This window comes from Mesoplodon bidens, assembly GCF_964165515.1.
Source record: "Mesoplodon bidens genome assembly, chromosome: 20".
Taxonomy (NCBI): Eukaryota; Metazoa; Chordata; class Mammalia; order Artiodactyla; family Ziphiidae; genus Mesoplodon; species Mesoplodon bidens.
In genome coordinates this window covers 35,761,557-35,786,599 of record NC_138181.1, presented here as the reverse complement: position 1 = coordinate 35,786,599, position 25,043 = coordinate 35,761,557, and the positions used below count along the sequence as shown (strand labels likewise).

The following is a 25,043-nucleotide window of genomic DNA, read 5'->3' as shown; positions in this document are numbered from 1 at the left end:
CCATAACATTTAGAAAATGTTATTATGCAGTTATAGTCTAGTATAGATTTTGTGTGACAAGTTTATAAGCACAATGGCATTGTATAACATTTTTAGTTTATGTCACATAAAATATGGGAAGAATTTTAAGGAGTATTTATTGTGTTATTTAAAATTAATCTCACACAAAGCTGTATTTAAAGTATTGGGAAAGTGCACTGTTGATCAATATAAACAATACTGGTAAAACCGTAGGATCTGTGATTGGTGGAGAAATGGCTTCGACCAGAAAAACATGAAATCTTGATTGAGGCTATTAATCACTGTTTATACACCACAAAGCTTTGCACCAAACCTAATTTGGCTTTTTCTCATTGGAGTATTGAAAACCTTAAGGAAAACTGTTACTTACATTAATGGAAGCTCACTGAATAGATGACTTTTAAAAAGATTTTGGGCCTCCCTGGTGGCGCAGTGGTTGAGAGTCCGCCTGCCGATGCAGGGGATACGGGTTCGTGCCCCGGTCTGGGAGGATCCCACATGCCGCGGAGCGGCTGGGCCCGTGAGCCATGGCCGCTGGGCCTGCGCATCCGGAGCCTGTGCTCCGCAACGGGAGAGGCCACAACAGTGAGAGGCCCGCATACCGCAAAAAAAAAAAAAAAAAGAAAGAAAAAAAGATTTTTCTCAGAGATTGAAGCAAACTACTCACGGTCTAATACTGAAATTCACTGGTCGCTGTAAGTGAAAACAGTAAGCAGCGTGTATGAACCTGGGAAGGAGATGCTCATTTTCCTAGCTGAAAATATTTGGTAAATATTTTTTAGGACGAAAGTTACATAACAAAATTGGTGTATTTTTCTGATGTTTTCAGCATTCCTAACGACCTAAATTTGGAAAGACAAGGGAAAAGCCATACTCAATCTATGTCGAACATATCCAAAGCTTCCAAAAGGCACCATTATTGTTATATTGGAAGCAAGCCTTAAATACAATTGCCTATGACTTCTCAATATTGTTGTTACACACTGAAAAGAATATTATACAGAAACCCTGTGAAAAGTAAAGTTTGTGACAGTGTCACATCTCAGTTTACTATCTCAAAGCTACAACCAGTCCTTTTTAGAGAAAAGGCTGAATATGGAAAATATATCCAGCAGTAGCTTTCAAAAACATAATCGGTAACTGAGCTACACTCAGCGCTCAAAAAGAGAACTGAATTATTATGACATTTAACACAGAAAAATGATTATGTAACTTCATCATCATTATGGGGTAAGATGCTAGGTAGAAAGAAAGTAATGATATTATGCCATTCACAAAGATCTATTTGCATAAACTAGAACTATCTACTTTGACCTAAAAATATAGGGAAGAAGTCAACTCAGCAGAGCAGTGACTACATGCATAATATTGTCTTTGTATGTTTCAAGCAAGGCCAATTGTCTCATTGAGAAAACTGTATCTAATTATTAATTTTATATTTATTTTGGAATTTTTTAATTTTATATTTAAATATTAATAAAGTTATTTGGTGTTGACTATGTTTTTTAATTGATCATTGTACTAAGTCTGATAATTTCATGAAATTTTGTTTCAGTTTTGTACACATGCACATACACAATAATGAGTCATGATGTGGAATGTGTTTCTTACATAGATTACCATTAGAAAGCTTGAAAAACACTACTTTAAAACTTGAGCTAATTGAAATAAAATATTTTGCTTATTGAAATAATAGAAAAAAAAACTGAGGTATAACTCACATGTAACATTCTATTTATTTTCATTCACTAAAATAAATCCCAGTTATAGGTATACCTTTTGTATTGTCGAGTTTAGCAATGACTTTTTGCTCTGCAACATTCCAAATGATCACTAAATTATCGGTACTGCCACTTGCAAACAGATCAGGGTTATGCGGACACCAAGAGATAGCTGTGATTGTTTTTTTATGTTCAGACATAATTGCGTGAAGTTTGAATTCATTATAACGGTGATCCAACTAAAAATATATAAATAAAACACGTCAGTGCTTCTTTCTATGTAATACACTTTCCATTAATAATCACATTATTTTTAAAAAGCTACATACATGAAAATCAGTACACCTAATAACAAGATATGAACATAATTCAAGCCTTGGTCTATTTTCAAGTGAATTCAAATGTATTCAATTAGCTGAAAGAAATCATTTTTCAAAAAAATAAAAGAGAATTGAAATTAAACAGACCAATTTGAAAAAGAAGTAACAATAAATGTTGTACATTTAAATATGCATAATAATTCAGAGACTTATTTTCCATAGCTCTCTCTATTTATGAGGGAAAAACACCTGGTTCTTAAAATATTTTTTCTGCAAATTTTTAACTTATATTTGAGTCAAAAAAATGTAGGTTAAATAAGCCAGTTGCTCATTACTACATGGTATCATTTGGACCTGTTTTACGTTATTGCTTTTTGGAAGGGTCATTATGTTGTGTTTTTATACGTAAGTGGACAAAAGGAATAGCCTAGTTTTCCTATTTCCTTTGTAAATGTGCCATTAATTAGTGGATCAATTCATCTTTCTATCACTTTTAACATGTTTGAGATGTATACACTGTATATGTCATTTTGTTGAACCTGGTTTTTCCATTTAACACATAACCAACCTTTCACAGTTTTATATAAGAGTTTTTCAAATCATTATCATATTAACTATTAACTACACCAACCTTTCTTGAACCGTATACTTGCAGTAAAATCCTAACTGCTAACACGGCCTTCAACGCCCAGCATCATGAACCTCTGCTTTCGGGCCAGTCTCATTTGGTTTCGTGCTCTTCCCTGGTCACTCTGACATCCTTGTTCCTCTAATACAGCAAAATCATTTCTGCTTTAGGACTTATGCTTGCTGTTCCCTTGGCTTCGAATTCTCTCCCCACTGATTTGCTCATGGTTTTTCATTCTCCTGTTTGGGTCTCAGTTCAAAAACTCCACTTTAGAGAGGTGTTTTCTGACCATGGTAGCTAAATAAATTCATATTCCTCCCCAGAACCTGTCTCATGACTTTCACTATCTTTTTTAAAAACTGAGGTATAATTCACATGTAACATTCTATTAGTTTCATGTGTACAATATAATAATTCAATATTTATACATATTGCAAAATAATCACCAAAATAAGTCTAGTTAACACCCATCACCACACACAGTTGCAAATTTTTTTTGTGATACTTTTAAAATCAACTTTCTTAGCAACTTTAAAATATACAATACAGTGTTGTTAATTATACTTACCATTCTGTACCTTACATCCCTATGATATATTTGGGGTTTTTTTCTTTATTATATATATATATATTTTTTTTTTTTTCTTTTTTTTTTGCGGTACACGGGCCTCTCACTGTTGTGGCCTCTCCCGTTGCGGAGCAGCGCAGGCTCAGCGGCCATGGCTCACGGGCCCAGCCGCTCCGCGGCATGTGGGATCTTCCCGGACCAGGGCACGAACCCGTGTCCCCTGCATCGGCAGGCAGACTCTCAACCACTGCGCCACCAGGGGAGCCCGATATATTTGTTTTATAGCTGGAAGTTTGTACATTTCGACCACCTTCACCAATTCTGCCCTCCCTCACTCCCCACCTCTGGCAACCACCAATCTGTTCTCTGTATCTGTGAGCTTGGTTTTTTGTTTTGTGTTTCAGATTCCACAGAAGAGTGAGATCATTTGGTATTTGTTTTTCTCTATCTGACTTATTTCAGTTAGTAGAATTCCCTCAAGGTCCCTCCATGTTGTCGCAAATGGCAAAACTTCCTTCTTTCTTTATGGCTGAATAATATCCGTGTGTGTGTGTGTGTGTGTGTGTACACACATACCACATCTTCTTTATCCATTCATCACTGATGAACATTTAGGTTGCTTCCATGTCTTGGCTATTGTAAATAGTGCTGCAATGAACATGGAGGTGCACGTATCTTTTCAAGTTATTGTTTTGGTTTCCTTTGGATAAGTACCCAGAAGTGGAATTGCTGTATCATATGGTAGTTCTATTTTTAATTTTGGGGAAATTTTTCATACTGTTTTCCATAGTAGCTGCACCAATCTACATTCCCACCAACAGCACACAAGGGTTCCTTTTTCTCCACATCCTCACCAACCCTTGTTATTGCTTGTCTCTTAAATAACAGCCATTCTAATAGGTGTGAGGTGATATCTCATTGTGGTTTTGATTTGCTTTCCTCTAATGATGAGTGAAGCTGAGTACCTTTTCATGTACCTGTTGCCAACCTGTATGCCTTCTTTGGAAAACTGTCTATTCAGGTCCTCTGAACATTTGTTTTTTTTCTGTTGAGTTGTATGAGTTCTTCATACATTTTGGATATTAATCCCTTATCGTATATATGATTTGCAAATATTTTCTCCCATTCAGTAAGATGCCTTCTCATTTTGTTGATGGTTTCCTTTGCTGTGCAGAAACTTTTTAGTCTGATGTACTCCTTGTTTATTTTTGCTTTTGTTGCCTTTGCTTTTGGTGTCAATGACTATCTTATTATCTGTTTTACATCTTTATAGAACACATTTCTTCCTAAAACTTTTATTTATTCATTTGTTTACTCATTTGTTTATCATCTCTCCCTGCCCCCATCCTTCCTAAGACTATGAATTCTGGGAGAAGAATTTGCCTGGTTTGTTCTAGCTGCATTCCTAGTGCCTAGGAATGTTTGGCCAATAGAAGAGATTCTGTTAATATTGTTGAAAGAATGAGCTGTTGTGCTATTTTTTAACATTTAAACAACTTTTAACTTTTGCTATCACAGAAAATGCTGTAGCAAATATCTCATATATAAAACTTTGACTAATGATCTAATTATTTCCTAAGGCGTTACCCTATATAACTCCTGTATTTTTTTACTACTTGAACTTCATCTGTTCCTGAACAACTCTTGGAGAAAATACTATTAAAGATGACTCAGTACCAATGGAGCTTTCATCTGATTAGTGTTACAACTATAGTGACTTTAAGTTGGGCTGTTTAAAGATATAAATGCATTTTCTGTACATTTAGGGATGCATAGGTTTGTAAGTTTTAAAGTATTCAGGGATTTAGGTTACCTATGGTAGATATTGTGAATGTGTCTAATGAATCTAATAGAAAAAAAACTCCTATGTAAGTTAGACATTCAGTGAAAGAGTCTATAAATACAAGGAAGGTATGAAGAAGCCATTTTGCACATCAGTGATCTTCTCTGACTTTACAAATTATCCATATAGGATCTTAAACACAATATAGAATACTGAACTATTTGTAGGAATTAATTCAGTAATACATTCTTTTTATATATATATACATTCTTTTTACAGGGAAGCCCAGTAATATTCTTATTATATTTTCAATTCAGTATTATAAGACTGTACTGTTACAATGAGTTGGATCATAAATGACTCTACTTTTAGAATAGTTAATATATTAGTGCATTACAATTCAATGGTTAAAGAAAAATGCTAGTATCATGTACACATATCATATCATAGTTCAGAAAAATCTGAAATTACATCAGTGTCATCATACAGAGTGTGATGGACTCAGATTCTGTGCACTGACACTCAGTGTTATTTAATAAATATTCCCTCTATAAAGAATCATATTTTATACAGCAAAATTTTCAAAGCACTTTAATTTAGACGTTCACATTTAAAATAATACTTATTAATATAAGTTTAATTAGTGTCAATGTCACTAGTTAATCATGTAATTTTCAATGCATATTTTGAAACACAGCTTTTCAGCAAACTCTGTAATTAACTGTCACCTAGGTTTATTTGTATTAACTTCTAAATCAGGGTAATTTTTAGTTTGTTTTAGTCTTTAATAACATGCAAACTTTCTTTGTAGGTTTTTTAGATTAATACTTTTAGTTTAATCTTCCTAAATATTCAAGTCATAAAATGTCATCATTAAACAAGATATATGTAAACATAAAAAAAATTAAGTTTTGCCTTCATCCACTTTCTTACCTTCCTGACTCCTTAGAGGAATAGTTTTCCCTGCCTGATAAGTTCTTCTTCTTCAGGAGGAAGTAAAAGACAAGACAATAGGGACCAAAGATTAAGGGAGAAATTTCTTAAGAGGAAGCTTAGCAACACACATAGGGTGGTAAAGAGGTAGATGATAAAACAAAAGGGACATTTAGAAGGCTTGCTCCTGTCTTCTGGGGAATGGTAAGTGAAGAAAAAATGTGAGTTATATTGAAATTGCATTTTGATTGCTAGATATTTCCTCAATCTTGAGAAATGGACTACATAAAATCTTAGCATTGTGGAAACTTAACTGGTTTATAGATTAATGCTATTATTTCTTAAATTTTCAATAAACTACAACACTACTAGCAATTTAAAGGAATTTTTACTCCAGAATAAAGCAATATTTTTTTCACTCTTAACTGAAATGAGTTGGTATTTCAAGATTAAAAAAAATTCAAGAAACATTTAATAAGTGGTTACTAAGTGCCAGAGAGTGTGCAGTAACTTGAGAATTCAAAGATGAGCAAGACTCATTCTGGTCAATGGAAGCATGTAGAGATGCAATCCATTCCATAAGGTCCTTCACTAAGAAAGAGGAAAAAGCAGAACGTAGAAAAGAGCTTATACATTTGAGCTGATACTTGAAAGATGAGAAAACGTCTCTGGACAGGCAATGTGGGCAAACTGAAAAATCAGTGCAAGCACAGGCAAGATACAAAAGAGTCTGAGTAGTTTTGGAAAAGGCAATGATCTCAGTGTCTGGAGCACAAGGTGACAGGGAGACGGAGACAGGAAGATCATGAAAGGATGTCATACGATGAGGTTGGATGCTAATATTAAGGAATGAAGAGCGACTGAAGATTGGAAATTTTAGATCTGCATATTATAGATGATTGATTACACTGAAGGATAAATTAGAGGGAGTCAAGACAGAGGCAAAGAGAATATTAAGAAACTATTATAATAGTTTAGGTGAGAAGGATATGAAGAAGGGAATAAAAGGTAGAAAATACCAGAACCAGTCCTGGTGACCTAGGGTGTAGGACATGAGTAGAAGAGGGAGTCAGTGATAACTCTCACATCTGTAGTTTAGACTAATGGCTAGTGGGTGACACTGAAATACTGGCTCCAGGTTTAAGAAGAAAAACTGGACTTGGATTTATGATGCTTATGGCACCTCTATATGAAAAAATTCAGAAGGCCCTTGGCTGTGTAGACTGGGAACTGATAAAAGAGATGTCTGGATGGAGCCAGCACATGAAGAAAGGTAGTGATAAAGGTGTTTATCCCAAGACTATCTCAAAATATGTTACACCTGCACTATTTTTAATAGAAGGCTCTCTAAAGGACTACTCACTTCTTCAACTGATAAGACAATTTTCTCGTATCACATGTTACTGAGCAAGGTTTGAAATAAATGGACAAATGAATGCCATTTATTTATATGGGAATATAGTTTAAAAGAATTAAGAACTACTTGTTCACCGTTCATAAAACAGGACCTTTAATTCTTGAAGAAATTCTTTTTGATGAATAGCATCAAAATAGGATTACTAAATCAATTAAGAATTTGCTAATAATTTAATATTATGATATGAGCATTTTCTAAAAGCTTGACTGGTAAAACTAACATAGTATAAATAGTAACAAAATATACAATAAAACACCAATATCAATAAAGTTACAGCATTAAGTTTTTCAAGTATTAATTAAATAGTAATTTTACCTGATAAAAGGAAAACCTGGAAAGAATCAGCATTCTTTTACCTGATAAATATAGATGGCCAGGGTAGCACAGTACGCAAACCTGTCTCCATTGGCAACGCACACATCTTTGTTCCACGGCTGACATCCAGCAGCCAGCAGTCCCACTTGTCTTACCTGGGACATGTTTGCCTTGAAAAACAAATTCAGAGGCATATCAGTCAATTCCATTATTCAATAAACTTCCTCTTCTTTGTTTTACATCTGTTTTCTTCAATCCTTATCTTTATACCCTGAAAAAATTTTCTACTATCAATCTCAGTGTATACTTTCAAAAGAACAGGAGTTGAAATCTCCAAATGTCAACAAACATCAAGGCAGGTCGTTTCAATTAAGGAAGCAAGAGATTATAAAATGAATGACAACTGACATTTGACCAAGGGTTGGTAATCCTACCAGGAGTGACAGGGACCAGAGTGAAATAGAAAGTGCATATCCTATCTAAAGGGTCTAGTGCCACTGGAGAAGGTTACTCCATGTTGCCAGATTTCTGGAACTTCCCAAAGAAATGGAAATATCCAGATTTTGATGTAAACGTACCAATTTTTATACACTGGCAATTCCTTCAAGGCAGCAAATTCAAGTGTAAAACGCTGTGAGCCGATACAATATTGGGAGGATTGTGACCTCTGTCTCAGAACTTCACAGTCTTCACATTGACTCTATGTCCTCACAGAAACTATTCGAGGTACACGAGGCAGGAATACAAGCTGGGTTAACAGTAGTGGTCATTGTGAAGACAGGACAGAGGGAAGCTGGAAATCACAGAATAGAAATCGTTTATGTGGCAGGGCAGAGGATTTCAGAGTAAACGAGCCCAGAGTCAGTTACGTTATAGCTCATTTACTTATAAAGCTACTTTCCTCTTTGTATCTTTTCTAGTTCATATTTCCACTTCCTGAAAAGATCTCCTCTTTTTTCCTCTTCTCTTTCTTCTCCAATTTCTATCTTCATCCCATTAAATTCCTTTATCTGGGTGGAACTAGTGATATATTTCCCCAAGAAAGTAAATAATTTGCAGTGAAAACTGGCATGATAAAAAAGCGGTGTTCCCAACCTCTCGGTGCTTTTACAAGTATAAGAAACGGCTACAAATACCTGCTCTCTTCCTCCTCTAATGACTCCTAGCATTCTGGATAAATTTTAAAAATACACTTTTTTTCAATTAGTAATGTTAGGATAATATTACTTCTCATTGAAAATATACATTATTTCAACCACATGTGAATTAAATAGGCTGTTATAGTTTATCCTTGTTATGCATGATTACTATTAATGTTTGTGTGTAAACAAATTTTGAGTTTATATTTGGAAAAGAAACATAAGGGAAAGATATTTAAACATACAGGCAAAATGGAGTCATTTAATTTTCACTTTCTTCTAACTCTGTTTTACTTTTTAAAAAATTAATAATCTTTATTTTTAGAGCAGTTTGAGGTTTATAGCAAAACTGAGTAGAAATTACAGAGATTTTCACTCGCCCCCCAGTTCCCCAACACGCACAAGCTCCGCCACTATCAACATCCCTACCAGATGGTACATTTGTTATAATGATGAACCTACCCTGACACATCATTACCATCCAAAGTCCAGAGTTTCCACTAGGGTTCACTCTTGGTGTTGTACATTCTACGGGTTTTGACAAATGCATAACGACATGCATCACCATTGTAGCATCATACAAAGTAGTTTCACGTAACCATTGATCTTTTTACTGTCTCCATAGCTTTGCCTTTTCCAGAATATAGCTGGAAATCATACAGTATGGTGTTTTTTCCAGATCGGTTTCTTACACTTAGTAATATGTATTCAGTGTCTTTTCATTGCTTGATAGCTCATTTCTTCTTAGCACTGAATAACAGTCCATTGTTTTGATGTACCGTGGTTTATTGACCCATTCACTTATTGAAGGACATGTGGTTGTTTGCAAGTTTGGGCAATTATGAATAAAGCCACTATAAACATCTGTATGCAGGTTTTTGTCTGGACATAACTTTTCAATTCATTTAGGTAAATAAGAAGGAGTGGAAAAGGAAGAGATTGCTGGATCCTGGTAAGGGTATGTTTATTCTGTAACAAACTATCAAACTGTCTTCCAAAGTGTCTGCCCCATTTTGCATTCCCACCAGCAATGAATGAGAGTTCCTGCTGCTGTACATCCTCACCATCCTTCGGTGTTGTCAGTGTTTTAGATGGGCCATTCGAATAGGCACGTAGTAGATCTCACTGGTGTTTTAATTTGCAATTCCCTAATAACTTATGATGTTGGACATCTTTCCATAGCTTACATGTCATCTTCTTCAGTGAGGTGTCTTTTCAAGTCTTTTTCCCTTTTATTTTTATTGAAGTATAGTTGATTTACAATGTTGTGTTAGTTTCAGATGTACAGAAAAGTGATTCATATATATATATGTATTATTTTTCAGATTCTTTTCCATTTTAGGCTATTACAGGATATTGACTATAGTTCCCTGTGCTATACAGTAGGTCCTTGGTTTTTTTTAATTGGGGTGTTTGTCTTTTCTTGTTGAATTTTAAGAGTTCTCCACATATTCTGGGTAACAGTTATTAGATGGTCTTTGGCAAATATTTTCTCCGAGTCTGTGGCTTGCCTTCTTTTTCTCTTGACACTGTCTTTCACAGAGAATATTTTAATTTAATAAAGTTTAGCATTCAATTATTTATTTCATGGATCATGGCTTTGGTGTTGAATCTAAAAATTCATGGCCATACCCAAGGTCATCTAGGTTTCTCTTATGTTATCTTCTAGGAGTTTAATAGTTTTGTGTTTTACCTTTAGGGTCTAAAATCCATTTATGAAAGATGTAAAGTCTAGTCTAGATTAATTTTTTTGCATGTGGATGCCCAGTTCTAGCACCATTTGTTGAAAAGACTAACTTTTCTCCATTGTATTGCCTTTGATCCTTTGTTGAAGATCAGTTGATTATATTTATGTGGGTGTATTTACGGGCTCTCTATTCTGCTACACTGATCTATTTGTCTATTCTTTTATCAATACTACACTGTCTTATTACTGTAGCTTCACAGTAAGCCTTGAAGTTGGGTAGTGTCAGGCCACTGACTTTGTTGCTCTCGTTCAACACTGTGTTAGCTGTTTGGGGTCTTTTGCCTTTCCATATAAACTTTAGAATCAGTTTGTCAATATCCAAAAAACAAATAACTTCCTGAGATTCTGGTTGGGATTTTATCACATCTATAGATCAAGTTTTAGCAATAAGTGACATCTTGACACTATTGATTCTTTCTATCCCTGAACATGGAATATCTCTCCATTTATTTAGTTCTTTGATATCTGTTGTCTGAGTTTCACTGTTTTTCTCATATTGATCTTGTACATATTTTGTTAGATTTAAACCTCAGTATTTCATTTTTGGGGTGCTATTGTAAATGGTAATGTGTTTTAAATTTCAAATTACACTTGTTCATTGTTGGTACACAGGAAAGTGATAGACTTTTGTATATTAATCTTGTGTTCTAAAATCTTGCTAAAATCACTATATTGGTACCAGGAGGTTTTTTTCTACACAGACACTGAAGTCATCTGTGAACAAAGACAGTTTGATTTCTTCCATGCCAGTCTGTATACCTTTTATTTCCTTTTCTTGTCCAGTTACATTACTTAGGACTTCAGTACAGTGTTGGAAAGCAGTGGTGAGAGCAGACATCCCTGCCTTGTTCCTGATCTTAGCAGGAGAACTTCAAGTGTCTCACAATTAAGTATGATGTTAGTTACAGGGTTTTTGTTCTTTATCAAGATGAGGAATAAATATGTTCTTTGTCAAGTTGAGGAAGTTTCCCTCTATTCCTAGATTGCTGAGAGTTTTCATCATGAAGGAGTATTGGATTTTGTCAAATGATTTCAGCATCTGTTGATACATAGGTCTATTCAGGTCTAGATACACGTCTACACAATTTGTCTATTTATTCTTGTGTGAGTGTCTTCAAAAAGTAGGTCCGTTTCATCTAGGTTATCAAATTTGTGGGCATAGAATTATTGATAGTACTCCTTTATTATCCTTTTAATGTCCATAGGATCTGTAGTGATACCTCTTCTTTCACTACTAATATTAGTAATATATTTCTTCTTTTTTTTCTTCTTAAGTAGCCTGGTTAAAGGCTTATAAACTTTATTGATCTTTTCAAAGAAGCAGCTTTTAGTTTTGTTTTCTCTATTGATTTTCTATTTTCAAATTCATTAATTTCTGCTCTAATTTTTATTATTTCTTTTATTCTGCTTACTTTGAATTCAATTTGCTCTTCTTTTTCTAGTGTCCTAAGGCAGACTGGGTCTTTCCCTTCCCCCAGATAGGTTAGGTGCTGATATAATCTCTGCAGATCAGGCTCTGGTAAAATAGTTTCTCCTCATGGGCAGCCTTGTTAAGAAGAAGAGTGCTCTGACATATTTCAAAACAATTCCTTTTCCACTCGCTTTGCCAGAAGCATGAAGGGATCTTTCTCTGATATTTACTGTGAAAACTTGGTAAAGGTCCTGGAGGTAAAACTCAGAAAAGCCTGGAGGCCTCCTTATTACTCCCTCCCCGCCACCTCCCTGGTTGTCCCGAGTTTTTAACTCTCGGACTAGATATATGAGCCTCCAGCAATTCATCAATTACAGTTCAGGTTTTCCATTCTGGCTCTGGTTCCCACAGAGGTTTCTGCTGGTGGGTTTCTGCTCTGGTGCACTGTGATTCTCTGTATCTGCCTGTCTGTCTCTCCAATATGGGGCAGCGGTTTGCCTTGTGACCTCACTTCTCTTATGAATCTAAGAAAAGTTGTTGATTTTTCAGTTTTCATTCTTTTGTTTTGTTTTAGGCCAGAGTGAAGACTTCTGAGCTCCTACATAACAAATTGGAAACTAAAAGTCCCTCTGCTAACTCTTTATTTATTGAAAACAAATAAATTACTTCTAAATCCATGCCAATACTTTTTATTTTATCAGTTTATCCTGATTTACTTCTTTTTAGTTTCTAACTTCAGATAATATAACCATTTCAATATTGTCATACAATTTGGTATGCCTTCGTACGTTCCTAAGCAGCTTTTATAAGTCTTATAGTCCAACAACTTAAATCCTTCATAATTCAGAGTTGAATAACTTGTCTAAACCAGCCATTAAAATAATAGACAGGATAAAACAACATGGCAGCTTCTTAAAAAAATTAGGATTTTAAATGAGGTATTAAAAAATCATGCATCATTAAACATATGAATACTATTGCATATATAATTCTGAATTATGTATTTAAACTGCTAGTATTTGAAACTTCTATATTACTTTTCTCAAAAGTATCATTTTATATATATATATATATATATATATATATATATATATATATATATAATATTTTGTAGCCTTTATTAAGCGATATCTACAGTTACCGAGGAGATATAAAGAAATGTCCAGAAGTTTTTGATAACATTGTGGCCAGCATGAATGGTTACACAATTAGTGATTCTGCATTACTAAAAATAGAAAACGTTCAACCAAAGGTCCATTTCAAAATACATGTTTATATTTTAAATATAAATCCTACAAATATGTCACATATATAGGAAATCAAATATATTTTAACTGCATGTGACAGGTAGTTTTATATTTCAGGTAAATATTACATACCCTTTTATCTTTAGTTAAGAATATGTTTCATTCTTATGTGAACCACCTAAGAATTTCCATGTCCATTCTAAAGATTTGCTATTTCAGAAAACATCATCTTTTTGGCCCAGAAACAATATACACACTTTAAAGATAAACTACTAAACCTTGCAGTTCACTGAATAATGCAGATTTACAAAGGATTCAGGAAGAAAGTCTGAGCATTGTGTCACCTCACGTGCAACTGACAGTGTCAGTAGCCTGGCAACTACAGCCCTACAGAGATATTATTTTCATTTTTTTAACCTAAATTCTATTCTTGGTTTCAACCTTATATGAAATACACAATACATATATTATAATTACACTGAAGTGTAAGAAATGTAAAAAAGCAAGTTATAAGAGTATATTTGCATTAGATTTGTATAACAATAAAGCTCACCTCTGTATATGCAAGATTATATGACATAAGCATGAAATTTAAATATAGCTAGAGTTACAATACTGCCAAAAATAAAATTATAAACTAAGTTAAAATCAAGTTCATATACATGTGCTGTGTGTTGTAGAAATATATACATATGCCATAAATATTAATTATATCAAAGTATAAAGGCCACTTCAGTGATCTAAAGATAAAACTCATACTTGTATGTGATTTTTTTCAAACACTACATTTCTAAATTATAATTTTTAGCTCAAAAACCAACTTATCTTTTCCAGTAAGCATTAAAAATATAACTATGGAAAAATCTGGTATTCTGAATGCTGATTATATAGGGTATATGTGCACATATATATCATCTGAAAAATTTTAAGCTGGAATTTTAGAAGAAATTAAATAATCATGTTTCAATTTTCATTATTTAGAATAAGCTGTTTCATTGTCATCTAAGTCTGTATAAGAACTGATCAAAACTTGAGCCAAGAAAAGCTTAAACTCATGAAGAGGATATGGTAATTTTAGGGTTGGACTACATCTATATATGAGAAGAGTTATTCTTTTAATATGTCTCAGAACAAGGAATTCACTTATAAAGGCCATAGTTTATTAAAGGGCAGATTGGGGTTATGGCGGAGGGAAGGATTTTGAATCCTCATAACCTCCATGAGCTGCCTCAAAATCACTAAAAAGAGACACACAATTTTAGCAAAATGAATTTTCTTAAAATCAGTCACCCCCTCCCTCCAAATTAGATTGTCACCCCTTTCCTTTCCCATAGAGGAATATATGCACTACACTTGAAAAAAAAAAAAAGCCTTCTGTTTGAACATCAGAAATGCACTGTTATTACATTTTAAATGCACACACACAATATAAAAAAGGATGCTGGCATTATAGTGCGTGCATGCGTGTCTGTGTGTGTGTGTGTGCAGCGCAACTTCAAATACTGCTATTAAACTCATAAGCTGAAATATTTCTATCATTATGGTTAAGGCTGGAATTCAGGATGGTGAGCTAGCCAGTAATTCTCAACCTCCCTTCTGAGGAATGCTTTAGGATCCATACCATGAGGGTTATTCTCCAGAGTTAGATATTTACTGGCTCCAGAGATGTTTACCTGCTTGTTTCACAGCTGAAAAAAAAAATATGAAGAAAAAAACCCAAGAGGCTTAAACTGTTGAGGATTTACAACTAAAAAGATAATCTAAAAGAAGTAAAATGCTGAGAAAATATCTTTGATTGATGTGATTAGAATAGTACCCTGAAGAAGTAAGGAGGAAGGAAGAAAAATTCAGTGCTGCATGTCTTTAGTGGTATATGCCCTCAAACAACAATGGGGAAAAAGCTGGTAAAACTACATAAAGATATTCTGGCTCTTTTGTTCCATTCATTAATGAAAAGAAAAATCCACAAATCTCCTTCATTTAAATCGTTAAGAAATCCTTCATTTAAAAGGTGAACATAATCAAAGAGAAATCTTATGTTATTCTAAACTAAATCCATTTTGATAAAAGGTGCATTTAAAGATGGCAGTTTTCTGCTATCGCAGTAGAAATAGATCAGAATAGCTATGCTATGCAAAAGTTGCCATAGTAACAATGCAAATCCCTCTGAAGCATAATTAATTGCCTAAAAATTTACCAAATGGAACATGGCACTCTTCTTCAGAACATTTTTTCATTTTCTTTTACCATATTATTATAATACATGGTATTATCATACATATTTCTATCATAAAATTATGTAAAATTACTTTCTTGAAATTATTGCTATTTTCATACATTAATCTCATTAGAAAGAATCCTATTTTATCTTTAAAGCCTAAAGACAATCTGAACACGTTAAGAATTCATCTGAAATCAGGAAAGAAAAAAACACCTTTTCTTCAATAAATGACTATCCTTATATATTTTCTTACCTCTGCTTTTAAGTCTATCACATAAGTATCCTATTTACCCTCAGAATCCTGCAATGCAAAAATGTCCACAATATAAATGACACAGAAATACAGCTGCATGAGAAATAAAGCAGAAAAAAATCACAGAAAATTATAATTACAACGTAAATGTATCTTACTCTTTGTAGTCCTTCATACCAATCATCTTGCTCAAACCAATGTGAAATGTAAGTCATCCAAGCCATAGAATGTTCCTACTTTAATCAAGGCAATTGGAAACCGGCTTCAGAATAGTCAGCACCTAAAGTAATAACAATGTGTTTCAACCAAATGGGTTTACCAAACTCTGCCCTATGAAATGTTGCTCAGTACAAGAAACTAGAAGTACATACACATTTCAGCTGAAACAGTTTTAATAATTTATAAATAACAGCATCTGTAAAAATAATGCTAAAGCAGAAAATGTAAGCCTATAGTCAAATAAGAAATAAATCAAATGATAATTATGTTGTTGTACTAAAGAATGCTATGTCAAATATTTCATTAGCCCCTCACTTTTCATTGTTCTGGCATAGAAACACATGTATGACACATAAATATCACTGCAGCTAGTTGAGAACATCTTTATCTCACTCTAAAAATATACCAAATGGGACGTGGCACCCTTCAGAATTCCTCTTCTTCCTTATTCTCTAGAAATATTTTCAATAATATCTGCTTGAAGCCCCAGGTCAAAATAGTTGGGAATAGGCTTCCACAGGAAGCTCCAGGACTCGTACACTCTGGTGCTCAATTTGTTTCCATCTTGCTGAATTCCCTGAATCTGGACCACGGTTTCTGTCCTGCCCTTGGGTTCCCACAGAGCCCCTGGTTCCTGGCTAACTGCTCAGAATTTGCATCTCCTGCAGGGTCCCACCCTCTGGACTGGTGGTCCTTCCTTGCTGTCTCTCTTGTCATTGTCTATCCTATCTGAGTTAGAGATCTGTGCCTGTGTCCTGCCTTACACTTTTTTACCCCGCCCTGGACCTATATCTAGCGCCTACCCAGGGTATATCTAACTACCTTGCCACCATTTCAGTGGTTGCAGTCTCTCATGCCAAGCCCTTAAACTCCATTTTAAAGTACCTACTGTACCTAGATCCCGCAGCCTTGTATCTGGTAATCTCAACATGAACATCAGTAAAGCCAAGCTTATCCCTTTCGAGTGATAAGAATCCCTTTCTACTGCCCCCCAATAGTCTTTCATTTGCCCTGCATTCCCTGTTCCAGTGACCAAAACTATACTCGACAGTAACCCAAAGTAAGAACGTGGAGCCATCTTTGATTCTTTCACCACTTTCTCCTCCACCTCCCGCTACATTTGATCACCAAGTCTTAACAACTACCTTTAACATGTCTCTTCAAAAGCCCCTTCCCTCCATCCCTAACGCCACCGTCTTGTACCAACTAATGAAATACTTTACTTACTAACCTCCCTGCTTTCACTGCAATTCCTAAACATGTTCTATACCAGCATGGCTTTATGCCTTTAAGTTGTTAAGTTGTGAAATGCTTTCGCCTGAGCTTTCTTACCTCTTGCCCTTTTTTTGTGACTAATGAGCTGTATCATATTTATCAAGACCCAACTTAATGTCCCTCTTCTTTGAAGCCTTTCACAAATGCATCAAATCCCTCATCTGTATGCCTCTAAGTCTATATTTGTGTGCACTGGATAGTGATTATTTGCAGAGACAAAAATTGTGAGTTGCCCAAGACAAAGGAACATGTTTTATTCATATTTGTATAGAAGGTACAAAATGTTTGTTGAGTGAATTGACACATGCTAGAAGGGTTTGTCAACTAGTGGTAGTTCATATGAACCAAAGGTGTGTGTGTGTGTGTGTGTATACACATAACTGCAACTTGGAAAGGGGCTAAAGAAATGTATCCAAATTACAGGTAATATACTCATCAACAAGCGAAATGGGATTACCATTCAATTCCTTGAAGAGAAATAGCTAATCAAATTATTTCAGAAATTAATTTTTAAAGGGAAAATAAAAACTGAAATGACCTCTCCACATATAAGTAGGTATTGTATAAATGGATTATATTTTTTAACTTCACTTGGACACTTTCATTTATCTTTTTATTTTGCCCCTAGAGTTTCCTGCCCCATTTACCACCCCCAGCCATCATATTTTGCAACATGTTAAGTCTTTCTCTGAGATATGCACTAATGCTGCTTTAACCCACAAGTATTTTTAGAAGCAACGTCAGGGACAAGCGGATGAGGAAGGTGGACACAAGGAACAAATAATCTCACAACAGGAAATGGGTAAAAACCAAAGTCTGCAAAACAAGCAGCAGGGGACTGAGATGGGCTAGATTAAGGATATGTATTTGGGGGTCCACAGGAACACCCACAGAGTCTGATGACTCAGCCGTGATGGTTCACAGTGGATGCCTGCTAATGCCACGCCCGTAACAGATCCTCTGACTCCTCAGTTGGTACTATTCCACAGGGGTGTGCCCCAGAGCAATCTCCACCAGCACGTTCCTAAATGCTGGCAGCGATCTGTAGCGACACATAGCTCCCATCCCAGCATTTCATGCCCTGACCAGACCTTCCAAAAATATTAAATAGCTACATCCTAAGAACAATTTGAAAGCTCACCCTTGAAAAACAACAAACCAATATAGCTGACAACACCCTCCAGTTACTGGTGATTCTAACCACTAGTAACAAAGTGACAATCTATAGAGTATACTTCTCTTTAGCTTAGGTCACATGATATTTTTAATATGTAAGAACAAAAATAGTTGAAAATGAAGTATTTTTACCAGAAAATCAGACTATATGAAAAGTAAAAATAGGGCTTCCCTGGTGGCGCAGTGGTTGAGAATCTGCCTGCTAATGCCGGGGACACAGATTCGAGCCCTGGTCTGGGAAGATCCCACATGCCGCGGAGCAACTAAGCCCATGCACCACAACTACTGAGCCTGATCTCTAGAGCCCGCGAGCCACAACTACTGAGCCTGCACGTCTGGAGCCTGTGCTACACAACAAGAGAGGCCGCGACAGTGAGAGGCCCGCGCACCGCGATGAAGAGAGTGGCCCCCGCTCGCCGCAACTAGAGAAAGGCCTCGCACAGAAAGGAAGACCCAATGCAGCCAAAAATAAATAAATTTTAAAAAGGTACTATAGTCATGTCATAGGTACTACGTGAAAGCGCACTAGACAGAGGGAGCAGCAAAAGCAGAGACTCTGACAAGGAAGCACTCCGGGGAGCCTTGAGAAAGAGAAAAATCAATAAAAGTATATAAAAATGTGTATTCAAAGGTCAGGGTCACAAACGTATCACCATGCAGAGACTCAGGGTAGTTTTCTTGAACTCCTCTTTGTCCTATTCAGAATTTTGTTAATTTTCTTAATAGAAATCTATTGCCTATAGTAATTTTTTTAAAAAAAACTAAAAATATCATGTTGAAAATCAGTGTTTAAAATTTGAATACACTATATGCTGAGAGTGATGCAAAAAATTCTAGTGAGCACATATAGTTAATGTTAGTATTTACTATATGTGCTCGTTAGAAAGCATTTGGAAATTGCAAAAAAGAAAAAAAAGGAAGGTTTTTTTTAAGCAGCCACTAGCCCACTAACTTGAGATCTTCTTCCTCTCTCCAGTATCCATAATTCTAAATGACCACTATTTTCACTGATATGTACAGCCATAGATTATCAAGGATAAATATAATTTTAAAAATCTCTAAATCGGTGCATCTCAACGTGTGGTTCTCAGGTCTCCTGCATCAGAATTAACTGAGAAACTTGCTAAAAATGAAGATTCCGGGATCACAGTCTAGGACCAGTGGATCTTGGGGTGGAGTCTGGAAACCTGCTTTTTAACATCATTTCCAGATGATTTATATAGCACAGTAAAGCCTGAGAACTACTTAGTGCAACAATAGTAAAGATATTTATCAGATAAACTGCCTCTGGTAACTTCTACTGACCAGATTAATCTCTTAAATTTCAATCATTCCTAAATTTACCTTTCATGTGCTTGGCAGGACATTATATCTAAACATCCCCAACATATGTCAAATCCTGATGTTCTTAAAAGCTTAGATGATAAAATAGGTCACAAAGTACAGTATTAACCTACGTTAAAATCCTGGATTAGATAGTGAATAGAAAAGAATAAGGTCATTATGGTTGTTCTAGTTTGGACTCACAGAATGACCACTTATACCAGTATGAATTCCAATTTGATCAGCAAAACAAAGGATTATAGGTAAGATGGAGAAGACCAAAACACTAATTCAAAGATGTGGCAAAGTGAATGCAGTTATTTCATCATCCATCTATATACTTAATCTATCATTCATCTAGATATTTATTTTTATACTTCCTACATTTTAACCACCAAAGTGAAAATTATATGGATTTGAATTATGAAATTAGATTTTCAAGGCGCTTGAAGGATTACAGAATCTCTTGACCTGCAATGTGGAAAAGATTTTTAATTTGATCAAAGATGTAATACACTTTTCTTGAACAATAGGATCATTCATATACCTTCAATTAACCATTCTGAGAGACTCAGCCGAAGAGAAATAGAGGAGTGAAATCACGTATTTTTCACCCATAAACTAAGAAGTTAAGAGGTATATATTCCATTGAAAGAGATATTATGAAAGTAAACATGTAAACATTGTCATAAAAAAGATGTAGGATTATTTTTATAATAGGGTATGGCAAAAATAAGTAGCTTTATTTTTATAAATAGGATCATTCCTCATGAAGGAAGATTTGAGAAGCTATGGCATGAATTGTTCTGTAAACCTGAGGATGCCTGTTCCCCTTCTAATTAATCTGTTCAGTAAGTTGGATTTTGTATATGAGTTTTTAAAGTAGGGTGGGTCTTTATGCTTATCTGTGTCTGAAAATCAGGATTCTCATTTGGCAGAAACAGTCAGTTAGACTGGCATTTTCATGTTCTGGGCCAAGGGTGTTAAAAATTATTTTTGTCGGGGCTTCCCTGGTGTCACAGTGGTTGAGAGTCCGCCTGCCGATGCAGCAGACACGGGTTCGTGCCCCAGTCCGGGAAGATAGCACATGCCGCGGAGCGGCTAGGCCCGTGAGACGTGGCCGCTGAGCCCGCGTGTCCAGAGCCTGTGCTCTGCAACGGGAGAGGCCACAGCAGTGAGAGGCCCACGTACCGCAAAAAAATTAAAAAAATTATTTTTATCAAGTACTGAGAAAAACCAACAAAGGCAATCAAGTGGATTTAAAGCTTGAAAGCTTTAAGAAATAGCTCACACAAAATCACTACATCCAAAATTTCTTTTATATATGCATCCATACATTGATAGGAGGCCGGAAATAAACCCTAAAGTTTGATAAGTGAAGAGTTGTATCAGCTAAGGCAGGACCAGTGCATATATGAGACAGGTTACTAATCTAGTCAACGGGCAACCTGTCAAAAATTATTCCCTTAGCCAACATAAAATTCCCACAAAGATGAACTAATGTAATTCATAATGCAAGTGAGATATTGTGTCCAAAAAGCTACTATTGAAATTTAAATGTTTATGAAATGTATCCACAATTGTATTCAATATTTTCAGGAATGAGTTCATTTATTTAGTAGTTTAAGTAAAGCTTCAAAGGTGGAGTTGTATACGAACACCACCAGTTCAAGAGAAGTCTAGGCCCAGTGGCACAATGTACCTTCTATCAGTACTTCTCAAGCGTGACCTTGCGTTAGCATCACTCGAGGCTCCTGAAAACACTGATTCCAGGTGCTGCCTCAGATATTCTGATTTGGCAGGGCTGTGGCCTGGAAGTATGCACTTCTGACATGCTCCCAGGGGATGCTGGTCTAAGATACATGTTGAATAACACCATTCTAGATGGCATCTAGTACCAAAGGGTCAGAAAGTCTAGAAAATAAATGTGTCCAACTTCAAAATTTTACCCAATGGTAACCATAATCCAGGCTTCAGATGTAACTTCCAAAAGCTTCTTATTTCTAACATTCAATTGTAGATGTGATGGCTATGTACACTTAAGTACCATTGAGGTGCATTAGGATAAAGAATTTATAAGATAACTGGATCCCCCAAATCACAGAAGACTTTGCAGAAAAACTTAAATCATTATTAATGAGCAAATCAAAAAATTTTACAACTTGTGGGAAAACAATTTTTAATTAATATTTTAAGATTCTCTCCAGGTATCCATATCTAATTTCTTGCTCATAAATCTCCAAGGAATAGTCTCATCAACAGTGAGAGAATAATCTCCACATGATTATCATAGAACACAGCTTGGTCCTGGATGTTGAAAAATGCCAGTCACTCTTGGTCTAATATATGTTTCTCACATGAAAGAAAAGGAGGTGTCAGTCAGTAAGAAATCCCTCCAATCTCCTAATATGATTTCTATGGATTAAAATATTCTCAATAAGACCTCTGTTCCTGAAGACACACTGGAAGCTACATATATAATTTCACTTTAATATTTCAATCTGCTACATGGAATAGATACAAAATACAAGATGAGATAATTCAGCAATTGCAGAAAGTAGTAGTAATGTCTGTATACACATCATTACCATGAATGGCTGGGTAAACACGTTATTCAGTAATCTGGTAAACCATTACCTTTCTTGCATATTAGATCTGACTTTGAATAAATTCTGGAATACAGGAAGGACATGTGAATCCTTCCAAATTGTTTGAATTTCATTTTAGTCTTCATTACAGAGTTTAGGCAAGTGAAATTAGGTAGTATGGAGAATTTGCACATATTTTATTGACAGGAACAGTCTAATCATTCATGTTGCACTTTCAGTATCTACTGGGGCAAAAGAAACAAACAAACATAAAACTGTTCTTACTCTTCTCTGAGCAATATAAAAGCTGCTGCAGCTCATCCATGCTCAGGCTAAGGGCTGCAAGGTACAGTCCGCAGAACACAACAACAAAAAACACTCTAGCCCTAGAAGTCCCTCTACTGGGAGCAGAGGAATTTAAAAACATTATTTTCTAAGCTAAATTGATTTGCAGCTTTCGAATATATAGGATTATTGTGTGAGTAGTAACAAAAGTTTTAGTACAGCAATATTTAATCATTAAAGATAAAAAGAATGAAGAATTTCAAACTTTTAAGTAAATATATCTAATTTTTTTCAAAGATACCCACAGTTCTTTAAGTATTCCTATTACTATAAACACAGGGAAAATCAGCTCAATATAAGTAGTAAAATTCAACTAGCCATTTTAATATAGAGTAAGTTTGTGGAGCTCACTTAAGAAGTATATGAGTTTTCTTTCCATGTGGGCCCTTTCAAACAAGCCGTTGGTTTATTCCAGTTGAGCAAACTTCCCAGGAACTCTCAATGCAATGACCTAAACCTAGCATTTGTAACATTAATCTCTAAACAATCACCTAAAGCACGGTTCCCCCAACTCTGTTGAATAACTGACAACTTTTCAAAGGCATTTAATTACTGTATTTAATTTTAGATCACAGAACAGGAAAGACTGTCAAGACTGATTTCTCAGATCTCTGCCTTCACACAGGTAAGATGTGACCACGCTCACTTTCCTGCACACTTGGGCCAGTAAGGCAGAATCTCAACAGGATGTAAGAGAGTGCTTTTCTACAGGGGCTGTCCACACCACAAGCCCAGAATCAGCTCCACTAATGCCAATAAGAGGGAGACAACATAACACCCAAGACCTTGCTGTGTTCTATGATAATCACACCAAGGCTATCCTCTCACTGTTGATGAGCCCAGCAGATTTGTGAGCCAGAAATTAGATATGAAAACCTGGAGAGAATCTTTGAAATTCCCCAAAGAAGTTACTGTTAGAGAAACAAACCCTAAAGGAAAAGCTTTTTCTCACTTGAGGTGACTTAAAATGTTCAAGGAAGACTTGTAATTTCGGTTATAAAAATTGGTAGGAAAATGAGTTTCTCCGAAGGGTGTCCATTTCTGAAATACTCAGACAATGAAAGAAATGTAATCGCTCTCTTCAAACCATTGTTGGAGACTTAAAAAAAAAAGTCAATAAATACATATATAAATGGACATGGAAGTTACAAAACAAGTGTGCTTTACTTTTGATACATGATCCAAGGCATCACTAAACTTCATTAAAATCAACTGCTTTTAGTTAATATAGTAAAAAAAAAAGTCAGCTCCAATGCTTGCTCCTTTTAATATCTGCATGCAAAAGAGTAAGTCGGGGTTTGTTAGCTTCTGAAAAATAGGAAAGATTATATTTTTAAGATTCGCTTAGCACACAGTGCGCCTCTGAGATTCAATACTGGCTGTCTGTTTTCCGGGACGCGCTTCCCTTTGACCCCAGGGTTTCTTGCCGCAGCCTGAGTACGAAGGCCACCTTCAAGGGGGCGGGGGTCCTTACAGAAGCGCCCGTGGGCACAGTAACGAGAGCGACAATCCAGACTCTAGATGCACAGAGGCTGAATAAGCTTAAAACATAAGGCAGTGTCTCCGATCAGGGTCGCAGGTGACACTCCTAGGGCAGTTCAGACGCGCAAGGGCTGCTGCTGCTTCTGCTGCGTCCCGTCCTCGCCCGGTGTGCGGCGCGGGCGCTCGGGGCCTCATCGCCTGCCAAGCCCCACAGGACGCGCGCCCGCGGGTCCGCGACCGTCGCGGGGGAGGGCGGACGCCCCCCCAGCCCCGCGACGCCTCATCGCTCGAAGATCTCCCTCCTCCAGCCCGCGGCCGCCCGCGTCCCTCGCCCTGCGGCCCGCCGGCCCCTACCTGCAGGAGGAGGCGACCGCAGCGGCGGACAGCGAAAGGTGCTGAAGCGGGCGCGGCGGCCGGACCCGACCCGCACCGCCCTCCCCTCCTGCGCCGCGTGATCCGAGGCTGCGCGGTCGGGCCGCGGGGTCTGAAGGGCTGGGAGGCGGGCTCCGCAAGTCCCGCTCCGAGCCCCGCTCCGAGCCCCACGTGACAGCCACACTGGCCGCTGATTGGAGCGCCTGGGGAGAGGCGGAGGCGGCCCCTGAACCCCAGAGACTGTGCGCGCCCAGGTGGTTACCTGGCAACCGGGAGTCGGCTCTGAAGTTGTGGTTCCCAGGCCCTGAGATAGGCTTCAGCAGAGTTTACAGGGAGGCTGAAAGTGGAGGGAAGAACAGTGAACGGCCAGCGTTCTCACCACCTGACAGATTCCGCACAGCGGGTTTGCACTTTCTAGGAAAATGAGCCAAGTATACAATAAATAAATCACCCCATCTTCTTGAGGAGCCTGAGGGAGGGCGTTGAGCCTCCTTCAGAGGCTAGGCTACAGTAGCCGAGATCCTCACCTGGAAGGTGAG

The 25,043-nt window shown here is 36.5% G+C and overlaps 1 protein-coding gene across 2 annotated transcripts in view; it reads right to left on the bottom strand.

Annotated features, from left to right (window-relative positions):
* The window catches only part of WDR17 (WD repeat domain 17), a gene marked incomplete at its 5' end in the record, with an annotated part of 75,512 nt that extends 50,947 nt beyond the window's left edge, over positions 1-24,565 (bottom strand). Inside the window, 4 exons of one of the 2 annotated variants that reach the window (XM_081221027.1) lie at positions 1,798-1,981; positions 7,748-7,876; positions 15,883-16,004; positions 24,487-24,565. In XM_081221027.1, coding sequence (XP_081077153.1) covers positions 1,798-1,981; positions 7,748-7,876; positions 15,883-15,948 — 379 coding nt within the window. Of the gene's footprint in view, positions 1-1,797; positions 1,982-7,747; positions 7,877-15,882; positions 16,005-24,486 lie in introns of those variants that run through there. The other variant, XM_081221028.1, reaches the window with a different exon arrangement.
* Between the last annotated feature and the right edge of the window lie 478 nt (positions 24,566-25,043).